Here is an 18474-nt window from a genome sequence, read left to right as displayed (position 1 = left end):
CAGAAGTATTTTCTTAAACTCCACAAGCATATGAATCATTAAACAAACATCTTCTCTGAATAGCACTCAACCCAGCAAGCCTGCTACACACTTCCTTCAATATTAACATTTTAATAAGTGATGACTGAACATATCTTCAGGAATTTATATGTACAGACAAAGGCAACACAGCACTGCACATAAAAAGTGAACACGGTTTATCAAAGCAAAATTTGCTCTAGATCCTCTCACGGGAGCCTTACCTGAGATTTTTTTTTTTTTAAATCAGCCTCAGTACTTTTGGAAATTTAACAACCTAAATTAACCAGAATGCTCCATACAACTAAAAGACAAAAGGAAAAAAAAGAGAAATAGACGAAGGAAAAAGGGAGAGCGAAAAAGTTCAGACTTCTGCAAGTCAGGGCCAGAAAATACATTGGGGCAGCTTTATTCTGCCTATTCATAACTCTCATCTTTATCTATGACCCCCAGAAGACATTAAGCATTTGAAGACATGCTTAATTAATCAAATTAACTGTATTGACATTTTGACTCAGCCACCTACATCTGCTATTGCAGATACTATAGCATTGAAAAAAAATCCCCTTGGTTTTCATTTAAGTATGCCCTGACAGCCAGTAGCTTTCAGCTGTTGGGCACAGGTGGCTCCTAGCATGACTTAAATACCATCTTCAAATCATTTTAGTATTGCCTTGCAACAGCTTCTGTAAGTGAGAATTCAGTACAAATACTTCAGAGTATCTGCAAATTCAAAGCTTTGAAAATTGTAGGGAAGAACCTATCTTTTCTTCTGCCTTAAAAGGGAGTTAATAGTATAAAAAAGTCAAGTGCCAACAGTACTTAGGTTTTCAGTGAAGGGCTGCAAAATCATTTGGGACCATGGCTCATTATATTCACTAAGAAAACGTGCAGAAAGAAGAATGTAATATAGTGATTATTTCTGCTAAAAATCTCTTAATAGTGAAAGCAAGAGGAAAGTACAGCTATTATCCATACAATTAGGAAAGCAAGACAAGTGTGTAGTACCCATGCAATGGTACCAAGCAAATGACAGGATTCTAAAGCCTCAGCCTACACCCGGACATTTCTCCTTTAACATAAAACAAGCAAGTAAAACTTGTGGATCAATACAGTGGTTAAACCCTAACTTTTATTTGCCAACATTTAAGTATTACTCGGGTTTAATTATGTCAATATAAAAGAATAAAAATCACAGTGCTGTTTACTTTGGAATGTTTCCAGGTGTTGCCCAAGTAAAACTTGTTTGTTTTGAAGGTTTGCTTAAAGCTATGTGCCTATGAGAATTTTTATTCCTCTTTTCCTCCAATTCTGGATTTAGCAGCTGTATCAACAGCTGGGCACTTTAGCAGCTGTAAAAGGCAGATGCCAAGTTCTAGGAAGCAGCTTCCTAGTAAAAGAAAATAGGGCCCGTAGCAAATTTTCATGGATTCCCCAATTAGAAGGGGAATCTGCAACTTAACACCAGCTAAAGATTTGACTCTTTCTTAGACTGTGCTTTTGCTGAACTCAGACTACGGATCCTCGCAAAGTTGTCCCCCTCTGATTTTGACTGGGAAAAATCCTTTAATTGTAAGAGAAAAACAGTGTTCTGTCACACAATTATACTAATTCTTAATGGTGGCTCATGTGCTCTTTTCAGTGTCAACACTTTCATCAAAAGGAAGGCTTTAATATCAGAAATTAATTATAAATGCATTTGGTTTGTGTCACTCACTGAGATGAAACTGACCGTAAATTCTGTACATCTTACCCACAGAAGATCATTTTAGTAAAAGAATGATCTAAATAAAGTATGGAAACACAGTATAAGCCTTCTTCTATCAAAACTCTTTCATAGTAGTGGTTTTGGTCATCAGGAAAGAAAGGGAAAAAAACCCTGAACTTGTTTATACTGGTTCTTAGGAGTCCTCTCAGCTTTCCCAAGTCATTTGCAATTTGGAATATGTTAGAGGAATCTAAAAACATCTCTAGATATTTACTGAGCTAAATTTATTAGGATAAGAACACTTGCAGCTTTGTTGACTTTGATTGCATTTGTGGGCATTAAGTTGCTCACAAAAATCAGCCCACTTATTTCAGTATCTAACTATAGGTTGTGTATCAACTCTGAAGAGCTGCTAACTGAAAACACTGCTGATGGTGCCCAAAATTAAAACAGAATGACAATAGGAATCAAGCACTGCTGATTTAATTTACTGTCTCAGTCCTCCTCCTCTTCATCTCCACAATTCCTGGAGAGTTTTACAGAATTGTTCAGCCTGCAAAGCAGCAAAGAGAAACATGCAAAAAAATCCTCCTCCTGGATGAAGATAACGTAAAAACATTATTAAACTAAATCAACAGACCTTCATGGGAACAAAACAGTAGAGATACCAGAGAATGAAAGGCAGAAATAAAGTTCTGAAAAAAAAAAAAATCAACAACCCCCCTGCTCCCTTCCCCCCACAAAACAAAACCAGAACAAAAACATTTTGAAGTATATTCAAAGCATGAAGAAATGCTGTTTGCTACAGGGACTAACAAACCCTGGAAATAATTACAGCAGTGACAGAAAAATAATGAAAATTAAGGAGAGATTTTATGTCTTGAACAAAAACATGCCAGGTTTCACTATTTCAGAAATGGTCTAGGAATTTCAGTGCAGAACCAGACTATGAATAACTGGTTACAGTACACAAGGAACAACTTAAACTTGTTTTATCATAGGTACAATAATTGTGAAGGTATGAAAATGTAATACCACGCAGAACATCCTCCCCTTACTGCAAACATGCTGGCAGGGTGCATGTTCTACTTCATGGCTTACAGAGTAATGATCTGTTACAAGCAGTAATAGTTCCTGCACACGTATAAAAGCATATTGTGCTGTATCCCCAGGAAGGTGGCATGTGCTAGAGAGAGAAACACCTACAGCTGAACACTGTGAGTCTTAACAGAAGCTTATGAAAGAAGATGAAGAAATTAAGACTTACCACCTGCAAGTCACCAAGACAAAAATGAGTTTCCTGTGACTGGAGAAGTATTTAGAAATGCTAAATTCTCACCACATGCACTTTAACACAGGGGTCTTCAAACTTTTCATGATCACACAGCCCTATCAGTAAAACATTTTTGAGTGTGCACCCCCAACAGACATTTGTTTATTTATTTATAAACTACACACATGCACCTCTGAAGTTCTAATATTTTTTCCTGCACCCCACTTTGGAGACCACTACTGCAATGCACGGAAGAACAAAAGCTGGCAAAACAGGCACCCACCCCAGATATTTGCTATGAACATGCACGGCAAAATTCTGGCAGCTCTGAGCTGGCTACCATACCTAAGTTCTTGCTAATAGAAATAAAAAGTCGATCTTACCAGAGGTGGTGGTGGAGGGGGCCCTCCAGAAGGCGGTGGAGGCGGTGGAGGAGGCGGCGGTGGCGGCGGCGGCACAGGCATCCGTTAGATTTCTAGCTTCACAGTTATGAAAAATATAGCCAAAGTCTATGTCCTTGAGGGGAAGGAAGGGAGGAGAAAGAAAACTGGAAAAAAAAAAAAAAGAAGAACGTGTTTATGCACTGTACGCTGAAGATCAGCCAAATTTCTAGCTCTCAGCAGACTGAAGACTTTTGCACTGCACCGCTTCCAAAACTACAGTATGAACAGCCTCATTATAGTTATCTGATGACAACACTCATCCAAAGAGCAAGCTCCCATATTTGGACAAGTGCCACGAATACCAAATGCATAGATGCCAACCTGTCCAGCTTTAATTACTGTGCCTTCTCCTAATCTCGCCTATAGCCCTGAAATGCAATTCTGCAGAGAACAAATCAGAGTCAACCAAACGTAGATACTCCTGCTGGGACAAAAGCTCTGTTGACTTTAAACCAGGGTTTTGCTGCTCGAAACACACAGCAAGGAACTTTGAAGCAAGTCCAGTGACCCTTACAATGGAAAAAAAAAAAAAAGACATGACTAATAACACATAAAGAAATAATTATACAGTTTCATTAAATATAGTTCTATTACTAATTAGCACCATGTAAGGATCAGACAGCTCAAGTACTAAAGTCAAATGTATGGCGTTTCCTGACATTTTAAAATGTTATTTTTTAACAATTTTTTTAGAAACACTGAGTAAAAGGACAAACATCTTCCAACAGAATGGTGAAGGTGCTAATTTACAAATAGGGGCTGTGGTTATCAATATGCAAAGCTCATGCAAATGTACCTAAAACAGTACTGATAGATAAATCATTAACAAGTTGCAGAGTTTGGGTTAAGGACTAAGATTTTGGTTGACCACATTTCACTTTTGACACAAGGCTCTCATGAACTGTATTTAAGCAACATCACGGATGTTGAGCCAAACATTTCTTCCTACAACCTATTAACCTGACTGGCTTCTAGGTGACTAACTGGATGGCACTGTTTCAGGAAAGATTAAATTTTATTCTGTTTTAGCATTATTTTTAGAGTTAAGATGATTACAGAGGCTTTAAGTACCTGGACATACTTAAATATGCCTGAAAGGCTTATTCAAGCTATCACATAGCAAAGACATCATTCAAGACTCCTACTGTCCACACAACACTGAAAGTTACATGATTACTAGAAGAAAATAAGTACTATTTGTAATACTTTTAAATGGTACCTGAAGAATTGATGAGATACTAACACATGCTTATTTATTTATTTATTTTTCCTTCATTAAGAAGGGCATGGAATATTCCACAACGTCTTTGCAAGACCTGAGAGCTTAATGAACAACCTCACTGGTTCGGTTTCCTCCAGGTGAGAGCCAGGGAGCAGCACCCCATATTCCAGTAGGGGAAGGGGACTCCTTCCAGCAGCAAGCCAAAGGAAAATTTACAATGCTAGTGTGAGCTGAGGAATTGAAACAGGCAGTCAGGTTGGACTTTGCTGGAAATGCATTAGCTAGCAGTTGTGTAAGCTGTAGAACGTCAGTCAGGCTCAAGGAACAGGGATGGAAAAGTGTAAACAAGGATGCACGTGGCCAGGGACTGAATAGCCACAGCCAAATCCCATAAAATATGGGGGAACAGGCTTCAGAAAGGTAGCTGTCAGCTGCACCTGGGGCATTACTGACTGTGCTTGTCCAACCTCTTCTCCATATCCCACTGTGAAGGAGATAGCATGATCGAGACCACCTACTCCAAGCATCCCAACTGTTGGAAAGGCCTTCTGTTAGCTGAACACGAATCTCTTACTCCCTCTGGACAAAGAAAAGAATAGGACATAGAACAGGTTGTCTCCTCTCTGTGCAGACTGTCACATATTTAAAGGCTTATGCCTCCCCCTTGAGTCATCTCTTCTCTATGCCAAATGCCCTATTTTTAAAAACCTTGATTGGTAGGCAGTGTTTTCCCAACCCCATGTCATTCCTGTGGCTCTCCTTGGCAATTCCAGCTGCCCTTCTTGTGATGAGAGAGCTCGAGATTGGGAGACACAATGTTAACAGGCAAGTACAGCTTTGCATTTTTACAAGATTCAAGATCTTATAAAACCATTTACGGGAGATCAATTACAAATTAAGCATGCAGAGCCTCTGCAACAGTTGCTTTCACCCTCAGAGGATGCTATGCAAAGGACTAGTAAGTATATCAAAGCACTCTGGATCTGTAAGACAGGTGGTTACAGTCACTTTAATAATGCCTTAATGAAGTTTTCCAAGAAAGTCAGCATCACCAGCATCCACTATTCCGCCCTCATTGTTGTCCTGTGCAAAAAGCTATTATCAAAAGATACCTCTTTTCTTCAATTAAGTCATTCAAAAACATGGACATAAGGAGAATGAGTCTTCCCTGCTAATAATATGTTGCGGGTTATTATCTTTCCACCCTGCAATACAGGCCTTTAGTCTTCGTTAAGGATTTAGATTGGGAAATATGCTCTTAGTCAAATGAGAAAAAAAATACAGCCCACGCTCCTGTGGCAGACCATGTGCAAGGCAGCAGGAGGCAAAGCACACTGGAGGCGAGCAGCAGTGGGAGAAAGGAAATGGGAATCAGATCTTGGTATTTAGAAGTCAGAATGTGAAACGCAATCAGATGAGTTTTCTGGCTGCCTGTCTCACCAGCCCCAGTACCAGCCCCAATCTGTACAGCCGTCTACAACCCAAAATTCAGCGCGCAGGAGGTGTTACTAGTCACCACATACCCCATTCACCTATCCTGAGTCCTCTTTTCCAGTGATATAGGAGAAGAACACATTCTGGGGGGCTATAACCCGTGACCCTTGAATAAAATATTGGAGATGCCCTATAGCTTTCCTCCCACACTGTTCCAGATCCTCTCCAAATGAGCTGTCCCTTCTTTCAGAAAATTCTGCATCTGTGCTTTCCTTTGCCTCTTATCACAAATTCAGTCATGATACCCTGCCCTCGTGTGCACACAAACTCACACTCTTTTTGCACCGTACTGTTACACTGTGAAGGTGAACACATCTAATACCTGCACAATGAAAAAACATTGCTATTTGTTCAAGCAGGACTTGGAAGGAGTGCTGTCATTCACACAAGCAGGTGGTGATAGTAAAGAAAAGACCACAGGTAGATAAAGGGAGGCATCTCAGAACAAATTTACATCAAAAACCCCAGGCTCTTGAAGTTCAGCCACAACCTCATGATCTTAACACGTAGGCCTGTTGTATAATTGAACCTCTTCTGCATTCCCATGCCTATCTCACTTACACGCAATTTGTCTTTGAAGGAAATTATGTAGGAGACTGCAACACTTTCCATGCATCAAAACACATTTGGAGGCCCTTATTCCCTGGTTAAAGGCTGTATTTCATTTGCCTCTTCCCCTCCCCATCAAGCTGCTAGTTAAAATATGGTTGGCAACCTCAGACAATAGCTTCAGAACATGCCTGGGTTACAGATTTGCATATTATGAGCTAAGTAAATTCTGAATTAAAAATTAAAAAATAACAGTGTAGCACGATCAGTTCTACAGTCTGTTGAGTCCAACAAGAGGGAAATGCTGCTAAGTGTCCTTACGGCACATGTGTCCTTTCTCCTCTTAACTCCACGCTGCTTCTATTTGTGTCTCTGTTTCAATAGCATTAGTTTGCATTTGTAAAACCCTGTTTTCCCTGTCAAAAAAAAAAAAAAAAAAAAAAAAATCATCAGATTAAGGTAAACATTCTGGATGAACAAATCCCCTTCCTTATTACCACATTGCTACTCAAATTGCAAGTGTTGGGAAAGCCAACTTTAAATATATTTATTTATAATCAGAAGGGTGGGGTGTGATCCATCCCTGAGGGACAGAAATAAAAAGATAAAGGTTTTGAGTTTAGAATGTTGGCAATAGGTGGAGGGGAGAAGCTGTGAGTGATGAGCCTCAGTTTTCTCCTGCCAAAAGTAATGTAAATCTTTCCTTGACTTCCACTTTGCTGAAGAGGATCAGACCCCCAAATTGCAAAATTTATTGAAAAAAAAAAAAAAGAAAATCCCCAAATATGCCTTTCTAGTCCACCTCCCTACCAAAGCAGGGTTGTAGATTATTTTAGTGCTTTCTGAAGTCTAATTTTAGGTGTCCCAAATAATGTGGCTTGTATTATTTCCCTTGGGGAGCTCTTTCACAGTCAAATAACTCTCATAGTTCCGATTGCCTGACACTCAGCCTAATTTCTCCTTCTCTTAATTTGATCCCATTTGCACTCCACTGCAGATGACTCTACCTTGTACCACAGAAAATCATTTCTCCTGCCCCTCAATATAGTTTTGTGAAATATTAGAATCATTTGCTGGGACTAGTTATGTTTTTAAGCTGCTTTACTTCTCACAAGTCATCCCATCAGTCATTGAACACTATTACTCTTCTCTGATCTATAAACACTTGTTCTTTTTTGTCCTCTTGGTAATGTTAGCACTAAAGCTGGTAATTTCAGGTGTCACAGACCATTCCCTGGTTCTACTCACAGTGCTTGCTTGAGTAGCAGCTGGGTTTAAGAACAGAAGCACAGTCCTCAACTCACAGCTCAAGCACCAAAGTTTTGAAGTCCCAAAATCTTCATACAGCCTTTCATTTTGAAATGGCAGATTGCAGATCTTTTCTCTTCAGTAACTGCTCTCTCAGTCCTGTTAGATTCACCTGCAGACAACTCAGCATAGCAGTCTATGCTTTTATATAGATCTGGTCTCACCCTGCCCAGCTGCCAGGCGTACACAAGCCCTGATCCAAAAGCTTTCCATAGGTTCAGGTTGGAAATGAGGAGACATTGGAATGGGTTGCCCAGGGAAGCGGTGGATTCACTATTACTGGATTTGAGATCATTGGTAATTCAGCTTTAGGGAAATGTACAAATTTTTGCTTCATAAGAAGGCTGGGGTGAATATTTCACAGCTGTGCAGGAAAACTTCTCTAAAATATTGGCCTTACCTTGTAGATCAAAAACTGAAGAATAAAAGTGGACCACAAATTAACTTTTAGTCAGCTTTTATATAATCATATACATCTCCATTAATCATGCTGTTCTGAATTCTACCTTTTATTTTAACAGTCCTTATATTTCAACAGAAATCTAGAAAATTGCAAAGTTACACAAGCAGCATTAATAAGCAGCTGTTCAACTCTCAGGATCTGAAAAGCAGACAATGAGATTAATTGTGCCCACACTTGTTCCTGTCAACCATCACTGAAGAACAGCTGAAATCACTGGTACAAGCACACCACAAATGTTTTAATGCCAGTGTAACATACATAGAGGCAGAAAAGAGAAGAAAGGGAGCAGAGTATATGTGTGTTAGACAGACAGATTAATTTTTTCTGCTGTCACTACCACGCAACTGGAAATGATGCAGAAAAAGACCCTGTTTGGAATGAACCATTTTAGTTTTTAACTATCACAGAAATCAAAACATGTAATTTTTAAGCATCATATACTACACTTCCTTCTACTGTTTGCAGTGGGAATGATTTAATGTGTTTAGAGAACAAAACAAAAAAGAATCGAAGAGCCTCTGAGTATCCTTGCAGTCTCTATCCTCTGCAAAAACAACGCTGTTCACAAAATACTTGATGGCCTCTGCTGTATTTGAGAGACTCAAGAGCAGTGGGAAAGCATGAAACTCTTACTACCTTCTTGTGTAGCTCACCAGCAATATAAAGTTTCATACACAACCCATCTTACTATATATATTTTAAGACATTCACAGGTAAACTCCCAGAACTGACTAATAAAACTAAAGTCTTTCACCATTTCCTAACAGCCTGTACCTTGGATTGTACACAATTTATGAGAAATTTCTGCTCTCAGCCCCCAATTACATCAGTGCAACTGAAAGGAGAATCTGGCTTTTCCATTTCCAATTCCATTGAAATGTACAAACCACGGGGACTCTTCCTCCATTTAATATCCAATGAAACGTTCTTAGGAAGCATTTGCCTACACAGGGTTTGTGCAATTGTCTCGCAGCACGTTAACAGTATTCTGCATTTAAGCCAAGTAATGTAAATTCTCCTCAGCTTGGAATATTTCCACCAGGCTTGATCCAGCTGAGGGCTGCATCCCATTTCTGCCTGTAAAAAAAAGCACACAACGCAGTGCAGCTCTTGTTCTGTCAGGAGCCTGATAACACTACAGCTAACCAGCCAAGGCTGACCTAGTGCCGATTACAGGAACTTGAAGACGCCTTGCTTCCATGTGTGCCGTGGGCAGATATCTCTGCTGGGTTCCCCATGGTGCTGAGGCTACAAATTAAAGTGCTGTGTCTTGACAAACCTTCCTTCAGAGGCAAAGCTGTGCAGATGACTTCATATTCCCTATACATGACTATTTCAGGGTGGAGCTTCCTGTGCTCTGCGGGGATCTACCATAGAGGAATAATTGCTGGAACGCTGCAGAATAAGAAAATCGTCATCCTCTCTTAAATCAGGACTAAGGGAACAGAACTACACATAAGAAGAAATATATTATGCCTACAGTATTGCTAACCTCAAGCTAAAGAATCCAAAGACAACTGAGGTAGATTGGAAGCAATTAGGATGTTCACAAAGATGCGTCTTTGCAAAGGAAACAATTTTACAAAGGGTTTCCTTTAAATATACTGTATCATCCACACAAAGAGAGACAGGGCCAACTTCACAGCCATATACATAAACAATGGTGAATTTGATATACAGTCATTACCAAAGTTAATCATTGGCCTAAGCTAAATAAAGAAAGTGTAGCTCAGCTGACGTTCAAGGTCACTGCCACAGTCTGAAGATGACCATTTGCTTTTATACTCTTCAAGTGTTTCAGTGTGGACAACACTTGAGCTCTTTCAGTAGAGGCAATCTCATGTTCCAAGTTACACTTTAAAGTTTGCAGTCTCTGCAAAGAACCAAGTAGTACGTTTTCATGTAGTTTTTAATAATAACATATATTTATTTACATTATAGTCATTCATATGCTACTGAGAGATTTTAAAAGTATACCTGTACATAGAATGGTTTCCACCAAAGAAATTCCTACAGCTGTTAATCAATTCTCCTACAAGAAAGCTTTTCCTTCCAATTAAGTTGCTAGCATTAAAAGGCAGTATTCGTAATCTTGCTTTTTCATATCTGTTACTCAGCTCAACAGACTTCTGTTTTTAAATGCCAATCAAGTGAAAAGAATTTGCAAAATTGGGTGCTAGAAGACTCCAAGACTCATGAAAGCCATGTCTCAAATCTTTCTAAAATTTTCACTTTCAACCACATGATGCTTCATTAAAGATCCATTAAAGATCCTTTAAACCTTCTCAACTTTCCATCTCGCAAATATGAGTTCACAGAAAACACCATGGATGCCATATCAGGCCAATCTCTACAATTTCTAGTACTCACAAAGCAAGGAAAATGAGTCTGGCACTGCAACGTGAGTCATCCTTCCCTACAAGAAAGTATCAATATCGTGCCTCAGGACGGGGTGGTGGTCGCTGCGTGCTGGAAGGGTAATTGGGTAATTGTCTTTCATAAGGGATGTAAAATGCGATGGTCTCACCACCTGTGGGAATAAGTTTCCAGGGAAATCAGCACCTCAAAGAGAGAACTGCAAGTTTTGCTCCAGGTTTTCAGTGAAGCTGTGATTACCTCATTCCCCTTCCAAACGTATTTCCAGTGGTAAAAATGCTTGCACTAATGTCCTGACAAGCTAAACTGCAAATTCTGAATGTGCTTACACAATCTTACTTTCCTGCTCTTATCTGTCAATCCTGTTGAAACTCCTGCTTCATTTCAATGTCATAATTGATGATTTTACCTTAGATGTTCTTTACAGCAGGGTAAGGGTTGTATACTTGCAGTTAAAAGGTATATAAACCCCTAGGTTACTAAGGGAGCCTAGCTACATTACCATAATGTTGCATTTTTAGTACTTTAAGTAATTCAGTGTTCTGAAATAAATAAAATACAAAGTGTTTTTACTGCTCCTAAGTGTCATAGGCAATAAATGTATAAAACTTACTATGTGCATACAAATGTAAATATTCTTTCTTGTACAGCAAATTATCATTTAAGTCAATAGACAAAATATCTAGCTCCATTTACATCCATTTACTCAGGACAATGGTTTCACTTTATACAAAGAATAACAGATTGCAAAGTCATTTGTAACTGGTAATTCCCTAAAAAGTCGAAGACAAAAGGTGCTTTGATCTGCTGACCCGGTTCTGAATTCACAGGAAAACAAAGTTCTCAGAGGAAGCGATCTGAGTTTTATTAAATTGGAGATTCAGACCTTCAATTTATTAAAGGACTTGAGCTGTAATTCTTTGTGCAAGTCACCATACTCAGAGTGGACAATGTGATGGATATCTACACATACACATGGAATAAGCAACCAACACCAGACATCCAGAAATAGCCAACTTCCTTTGTTGCCTGCTGAAGAAGGAAAGTAATTCAAAGGGATTAAATGACATTAGAAGATTGTTTGAAGTGACATCATCATAGACACAAAGAAGCAAAGCGGTTTCCCACATTTTTCCTTCTCTGAACAAGTAGATTAGTTAATATAGCAATAGCTTGATGCCACAATGAGCTCCCAAGACTATTTCCATTGTAGCCAGTATCTCCTCCCATCAGACCAAGCAGGGGAAAGAGGAGGACTCATTTAAACTGACTCTGAAACCAAGTTTTATGGTGGTTTTGGACTCAGCGTTCACTTCTACCAGTTTGGATTTGGTACTTTTCTTTTTTTCTGTGTTAATCTCTCTCCTTTTCTAGTGGTTTACTGGTCTCTCTGTTCCCACTCCCTTTTGTCCTTTGCTCCTTTCACTGTTCACCTCACCTGTCACCTGCTGCTGATGCCTGCAAGACAAACTGAGACTGTTCACTTCAAAGGTTGAGCTGTCAAAAGAAACCCTGCACATGGTGCACAAGTAGATAACTGCATGGTGATACCAGAGCTTCAGCACAGGTTGCCAATACTGAGAGAAATGGAAGAAATGCAGGATTAGGCTGACCTAGATGTGAAAAGGAAATGTGATTTCCAGTCAGGAGCTATATCCTGACTAAAGTAGATAAGTTATAATGCCAGTGTACAAAGCCTCACCTGATGGTCTTGTACAAGACTGAATATTGGGAAAACAAAACAAAACAAAACAACAACAACAACAAAAGCAAAACAAACAAAAATACAAAAACAAACAAACCAAACCAAACCAAACAAAATGAAAAGAACAGGTAAAATCCAGTCTGGGCAGAGGAAAGCAGCAAAGCAACTACAGCATACACATTCTGCTGCTGTGCTAAGCTAGCTCAGGTACCCCTGCATAGCACTGCACTATTTATCCTACTGCTAAGTCAATGTAGACTCATGATCACTTGATCCAAGAACACTTTCCACAATCTGCTTTTGCATAATTTCCTTGCTTCTTAGTCATTTCAAGGCTAAAAAAGACTTTCATTCTGCTTAAATGCCCTGTTGGGCCCCACTCCTGTCACTCACACAGTACACGACAGTCTCCACCCCCTCTGACAATTTACTAATTTAGGGACCAATCCATCTCTCATTATTTCTCATGCTAAATTTTCCATTGTTTTCAGTAGAACCGTTCCCAGTTTCTTAGGTTTAATTCTGAAAACTTAAGCAATTAGCAAGCTGACGTAGCACAAGCAAGTAACATCCCTAACGTGTGCTAAGCTATTTGGGCTTGCACAACTGATCAATCGAAGAATATTTCTGACCAAATCCTACACAGAATTTGGCAGATACTTTTGCAGTGATTCATGCATCGCCAAGAGGAGCAAACATTCCTTCTGAAAACAAGCTGCTAAAAAAATGTGCTGTTTGCCTGGTATGCAAGCCTTGCTTGCCTTCTCTGCTCCTTTTGATTTTCTTTACATCTATTCAACTAATACAGCAGATCTATAGATTTTGGACAGATACAACACTTTTCACATTTCTTCTTTAGCACACGACAAAAGCCCCCGATCTGCCAGGGGTATTGTACACGCAGTCAGCAGCGCTGCTCTGTGACAATTTTCACTGCACAAAGCGATGCCAGCTAGGAACGCAATAACATAATACCTTCAAACACAAGGATAAAAAGGAGGATCAAAAGGAGGACCCAAGACCTCCATTGTAAGCAGATGCCATACTCTGCTCTCCTCATTCTTCTTTTTTTTATTTATTTTTTATTATTTATAATAAAGAGAGTGCATGATAGACTAACTAGTTTTCATAGGCATTTGTAAGAGCAGCATCAAAACTGAGAAAATGCTTTCATGCTGAACATTCTGTTCCTATAACCCCAGTAAATTTTATCTTGTAGGAAACTTCAGTCCAGTTTTCCTCCATTTTCCACTTCGTGTTATCACTTGTAGTGTAGCTATAGCACGGCTGTTTTGGTGCTCGTCTGCCCAGCCAGGCTACAGGACGATACCATGCTGGTATCAGGGCACCTACTCTTATCAGCAGGCAGCGATGACACGGGGTCAACCCAACAAAGAATCAGGCTTCTCTTCCGTGACCTTATCCAAGAGAGAGTTATTTCTGGTAGTCCAGAGGAAATCCATCTCAGCTGTTGTCTGAATTACCAGGGCACAAAAGCATGTTTTTCACACCTTATGAAAATTCTTCAGTTGTTTCACATACTTTCAAAGAGATCCAAAGGTGGCTGTACAGCTGTCGTATACAATACTGAATGAAGCCACCTGAAGGTTCTCAGAAGTCAACTTCAGGTGGGCACATTCAAAAGCACACAATTTGGTCTAAAGATACACTATTTCTCTCTCAGACTTTGAAGCCCTGAGGACATCTTTTCAGTTTGCAAACATAGCACAATTCACACCATTGGTCATCCTGCCTACAAAGCCTCTGGATCACCTTGATGCAGAGTGACCAGAGATTAGTAAGCAAATCTGAAGTGCCAGTAAGGGTTACTATCAGCCCATTTTCAGGGCTACTATCAGCCCATTTTCAGAAAGCTTCAGTCTTTCAAAAAGAGTAACTATTTCATGGGAGAGGACAGAAAAATTGCGGAAAATCTCGAACTGTAAAGGTGTTCCAGAAGATTTACCTCAAAGCTGCATAGCAGTCACTGGTAGCTCAGCGTTAGGTGTGTACTGAACACTTTTAGACTGAAGAATTTATTGGATATTAATTTTTACTTAGATGTATTGAGATGTTAATTTTACATATACTCTGTAGAAGCAAGCAATCTGTATTGTGGCACAACAGAGCCCATTATCATTTTCCCAGAGCAGTCATCTGCTTCAACTTTTCATCTGTGGTCTGATGTATTAGATCTGAAAATGAATGTTGTAAAATACCCACATAATAATGTGTCTGATGCTCACACACATCCAGGACAACTCAACTATGCAAGTCCAAGGGAAGAGAGCTGAACTGACCTAGACCAGTCTTCTCACCTACTTTTGATAACTAAACAGAGCTTGTCCCAGTCGCTGAGCAGAGGGAAGAAAAACTTCCATAGAAAAATCATGTATTTCTGACTAACAAAACATACAAAGTCTGATGCCAATCCTTTCACTGCTCTAGTTCACTTTGGAGCTGGAATGTGTTTAAAATCCTAAACATTTGACGGATATTTTAGTATCATTATCATTTATTTTATAGTTAATTTAAAATACTAAATCGTATGTTATTCAGCTTTGAAGCTTTCAACACTTATCTCTTAAAATGTGCAAATACTCTTCTATTTGTTATGACTAAGGGACTGTTTTCAGTTCAAGGTCTTCTTTTCAGATGACAATTAATTTCCCAAAATACTGACCTCATCAAACAATAAATGACCTTTTTGAAGTACAAAAAGCATCTATTAGCATATATACTGTGCTGCTAAGATGAGATATTCAGCAAGCACTGCTGACTCTTATGGTATAATTAGTGAGATGAAATACCACTATGTTTTGATTTACTGTTTAAAATTTTTCAAATACTTCCTGAAAATTCAAGTTTAATAGTCATCATACAGGGATTCCTAGCATGGCCCTTCCTGATGTATTGTGGCAACTGAAACTGAGACGCTACAGTATCTTTACACTTTCGTTTATTTATATTTCCTTTTGGAGGAGCCACTGGAGATGGAGAGAGAAAAAGAAAAAAGAAGGCAGTCACTTTGTATTATACCATATAATTTGATAAATACAGCATATGTTGCTCTTTCCAGCTCAGAATCAGAATCTCAGACGCATCTGAATCTTCCTCAGGAATAGAACCAAACTACAAATGATCTGCGCATTGCACTTAATGAATCCAGCTCTGCACCTGCCCCTACATGACCAAAGCCTGTATGCAAAGCTGATCAAACTGTTTCTACACCCTGTCTCCATACAATGCATACCCTTGATTTTTTTTTAAAAATCAAGTTTTGTACTTACATTGCAAGCTGGCACAGGCACCATACATTTGTGCAGTTTTACATACCACTTAGCATACTGGAGCCTGAATCTTAACAAGATGTTGTAGACAAAAATGTTTAGTAACAACGACACCGTAACATCAAGAGGGGCTGTATGTCTGTTGCTAAGCCCCATCCCCTTCCAGGATCTCCTACAGGAGGAATCAACTCCCACAGAATTTTTTTCTGCCTATGAGTCTAACTCACATTCTGGCATCATCTCCTAAAGCAAAACATCCAGAACACTGTCACTGAAACAAAACACACTTACACAGTCCTCTGCAGGGATCCCACACTGAGCTTCTTGTACTTTAGTTTGTACATGGAAGCTGGTAGTTGACGGCACAGCAGATTGAATCTCTCCGCCTCGCACTGGGCAAAGTCCCTCGCCAGCTGTGGGCGGCAGCAGTGACCGCGCCGCCCGCACATTCCAGCCGGGACACTGCTTGGGGTCACGGGGCCACGCAGTGAAGGGGAACCGTACACGTACCTAACAAGCAGCCCAGATCAGACTGCCATCACAGAATTAACTTGTATTCATTTCCTTGGTCGTCTCCCCTGTGGCTTGTTTTTCAGTGCAAAGGACGTGAACTGAAGGCTGTGACGATGATTACACAAACGCTCGCACATCGTAAAATAAACCTGAGTTTGTGCTGCGTATAGAGGCGGAACTTAAAACACTGACTGTGTCAGGGGGAGTTCAACATTTCTAATCGTGCAGCATACGTGAACACAAATACCGCTGTTACCACAATTTCAGCAACATCACACTGTCTGAAGCAGCAGAAGCACTCCAAAATTTTAGCCCCTAAATCCAGGCTGTCCTGTGACAGTTCTGTGTTGAAACCATCAACCTCTAATTGTAAACCTTGTTGTCTCTTCTTCTAAGTCATACTTTGAGACCCCTCATTTCACACCGCCCTCCCAAAGCGGCACCTGGCCTGGCTGTGTTCCTCCTTCCTCCACCTCGTCCCGCTCGTCCCGGCCGGTTTGTGCTGCTCCCATCACCCCATCGCCCCGCGTTTCCGCAAACTGACCGGTGCAGGAACAACCAGATTTCACTCATGGTTTGAAGCGTGCTGATTTATTATTAATAAATAATAAATAAAAGCTTCTTGGGGATGCTTCTCCAGCATCCCCCCCTGTGACAGCTACACAGGCATCTACGCACCGCAGTGCTTACAGTTATCCAACCCCCCTTCCCTCAGTGGTCCTATTCCAGCACAACTACTTTAAAGGCGATAACAAGAAAATAAAAAGTTCTTCGCATCCGATGCTGTGCAAAAACAGCCCCTTTGGGGGAAAGAAAAAAACAAACACAAACAGAGCAGCACCACACCAGCCCTGCCACTAGTGCAGCCCCACTCCCTCCACAGCAGTAACCGCACCCCGCAGGCGGGGGCACCCCAGCCCTTCCCGGCCCCGCAGGAGAGCTCCAAGTTTCACAGACCCCCAAACCCCAAAACCCCAAGACCCCAAAACCTCATCCCGCCGCAGCTCCCCGGTCCCCCCGGCGGCCGCCTCGCCCCGGGGCCGGCCCCCGCCGCCGGCGCCTCCCCGCCGCGCTGACACCGGGCGAGGCGGGACGGGGACACCGGGCACCCCTCGCCCCCCTCCGGGCCCACCTGCTCGGCGGCCCGGTGCCGGTGTCGGTGCCGGTGCCGGTGCTGGTGCCGGTGCCGGTGTCGGTGGTGTCGGGGCCGGGGCGGCGCGGTGCGCTCCTCCCCGGGCAGAGGGCGCCAGGTAGGGCGGCCGCCCGCCTCCCCTCGGGGGAGGTGGGGGCTGGCCGGGAGGCGGGGGAAGGAGGTGTGTTTGCGTGCTTCTGGGGGGAATCTTAAATCTTGAGGGGATAAAAAGCAGCCCGTCCCGGTCCTCGGGGGAGTAAAAATTAAAGAGTGTTTTAAAAAAGTAGGCAAAAGGAGCCAACGGCCCCGCAGCGCCGGCTGCTGCCGCCTGAGGATGGCACCAGGGTAGCAGCGTGGGTCTCGGCCACGGGTGCGTGGCCATGGACACCATCCCTGTCCCCATCCTTGAAGCATCCTGCTGTGGCATGGTGCCCTGCCGCACAAACAACACCTTGGCTTCTATTTTCAACAGCCCACGGGGAAGCCAAAGTGTTGCCCAACAGCACAGGGGAAGATGCCACTACCCTATCCCGCTACCAAAGGCCATCCGCCTGTTGAACCACGTCTGCCCTTGCAGCAAGGGCCTGTGCTCGGAGCCGGCTACGTGCCCTCATTTCACACCCTCGCGTCCCAGATTGTGTGCTCAAAATAAAAATAAGTGAAAAATTTCGGTTTGTTCCGGATTTTTTCTTCCAGGCGGTTTCCAGATGGAAATGTTATGGTCTCATCCCAGAGAGGTCTTCCTTGTTTCTGCCGACAAGAGGGAGTTAGTTGCTGCCAAGCGGCCTCCCAGCCTGCTGGAGGAATTGGGCACCCACGTTTTGGCATGCAACAAGTGCTTCATGTTCTCTGGAAGAGAACATGAAAAAAAATGGTTTCTTTTTCCTGTTCCTACAACTTTGCTGTCCAGTTCCCAAATCCTTTCACTTCCCACCTAGGTCCAAGAGATAACAACAGAGTTTGTATCATGCAACAGTGAC

General features: G+C 41.5%; 1 protein-coding gene across 1 annotated transcript in view; it reads right to left on the bottom strand.

The window, feature by feature from the left end:
- Window positions 1–17605, bottom strand: part of WIPF3 (WAS/WASL interacting protein family member 3) — a 36368-nt gene extending 18763 nt beyond the window's left edge. Inside the window, exons 1-2 of the mRNA XM_084282935.1 lie at window positions 17495–17605; window positions 3383–3546 (exon numbers count right to left, since the gene is read on the bottom strand). Coding sequence (XP_084139061.1) covers window positions 3383–3463 — 81 coding nt within the window. The 5' untranslated portion in view covers window positions 3464–3546; window positions 17495–17605. The remainder of the gene's footprint in view (window positions 1–3382; window positions 3547–17494) is intronic.
- Window positions 17606–18474: the final 869 nt, after the last annotated feature.

Source organism: Netta rufina, assembly GCF_964035555.1.
Source record: "Netta rufina genome assembly, chromosome: 2".
NCBI lineage: Eukaryota > Metazoa > Chordata > Aves > Anseriformes > Anatidae > Netta > Netta rufina.
The sequence above is the reverse complement of the archived record's forward strand: the minus strand, read 5'-3'. Positions and strand labels throughout refer to the sequence as shown.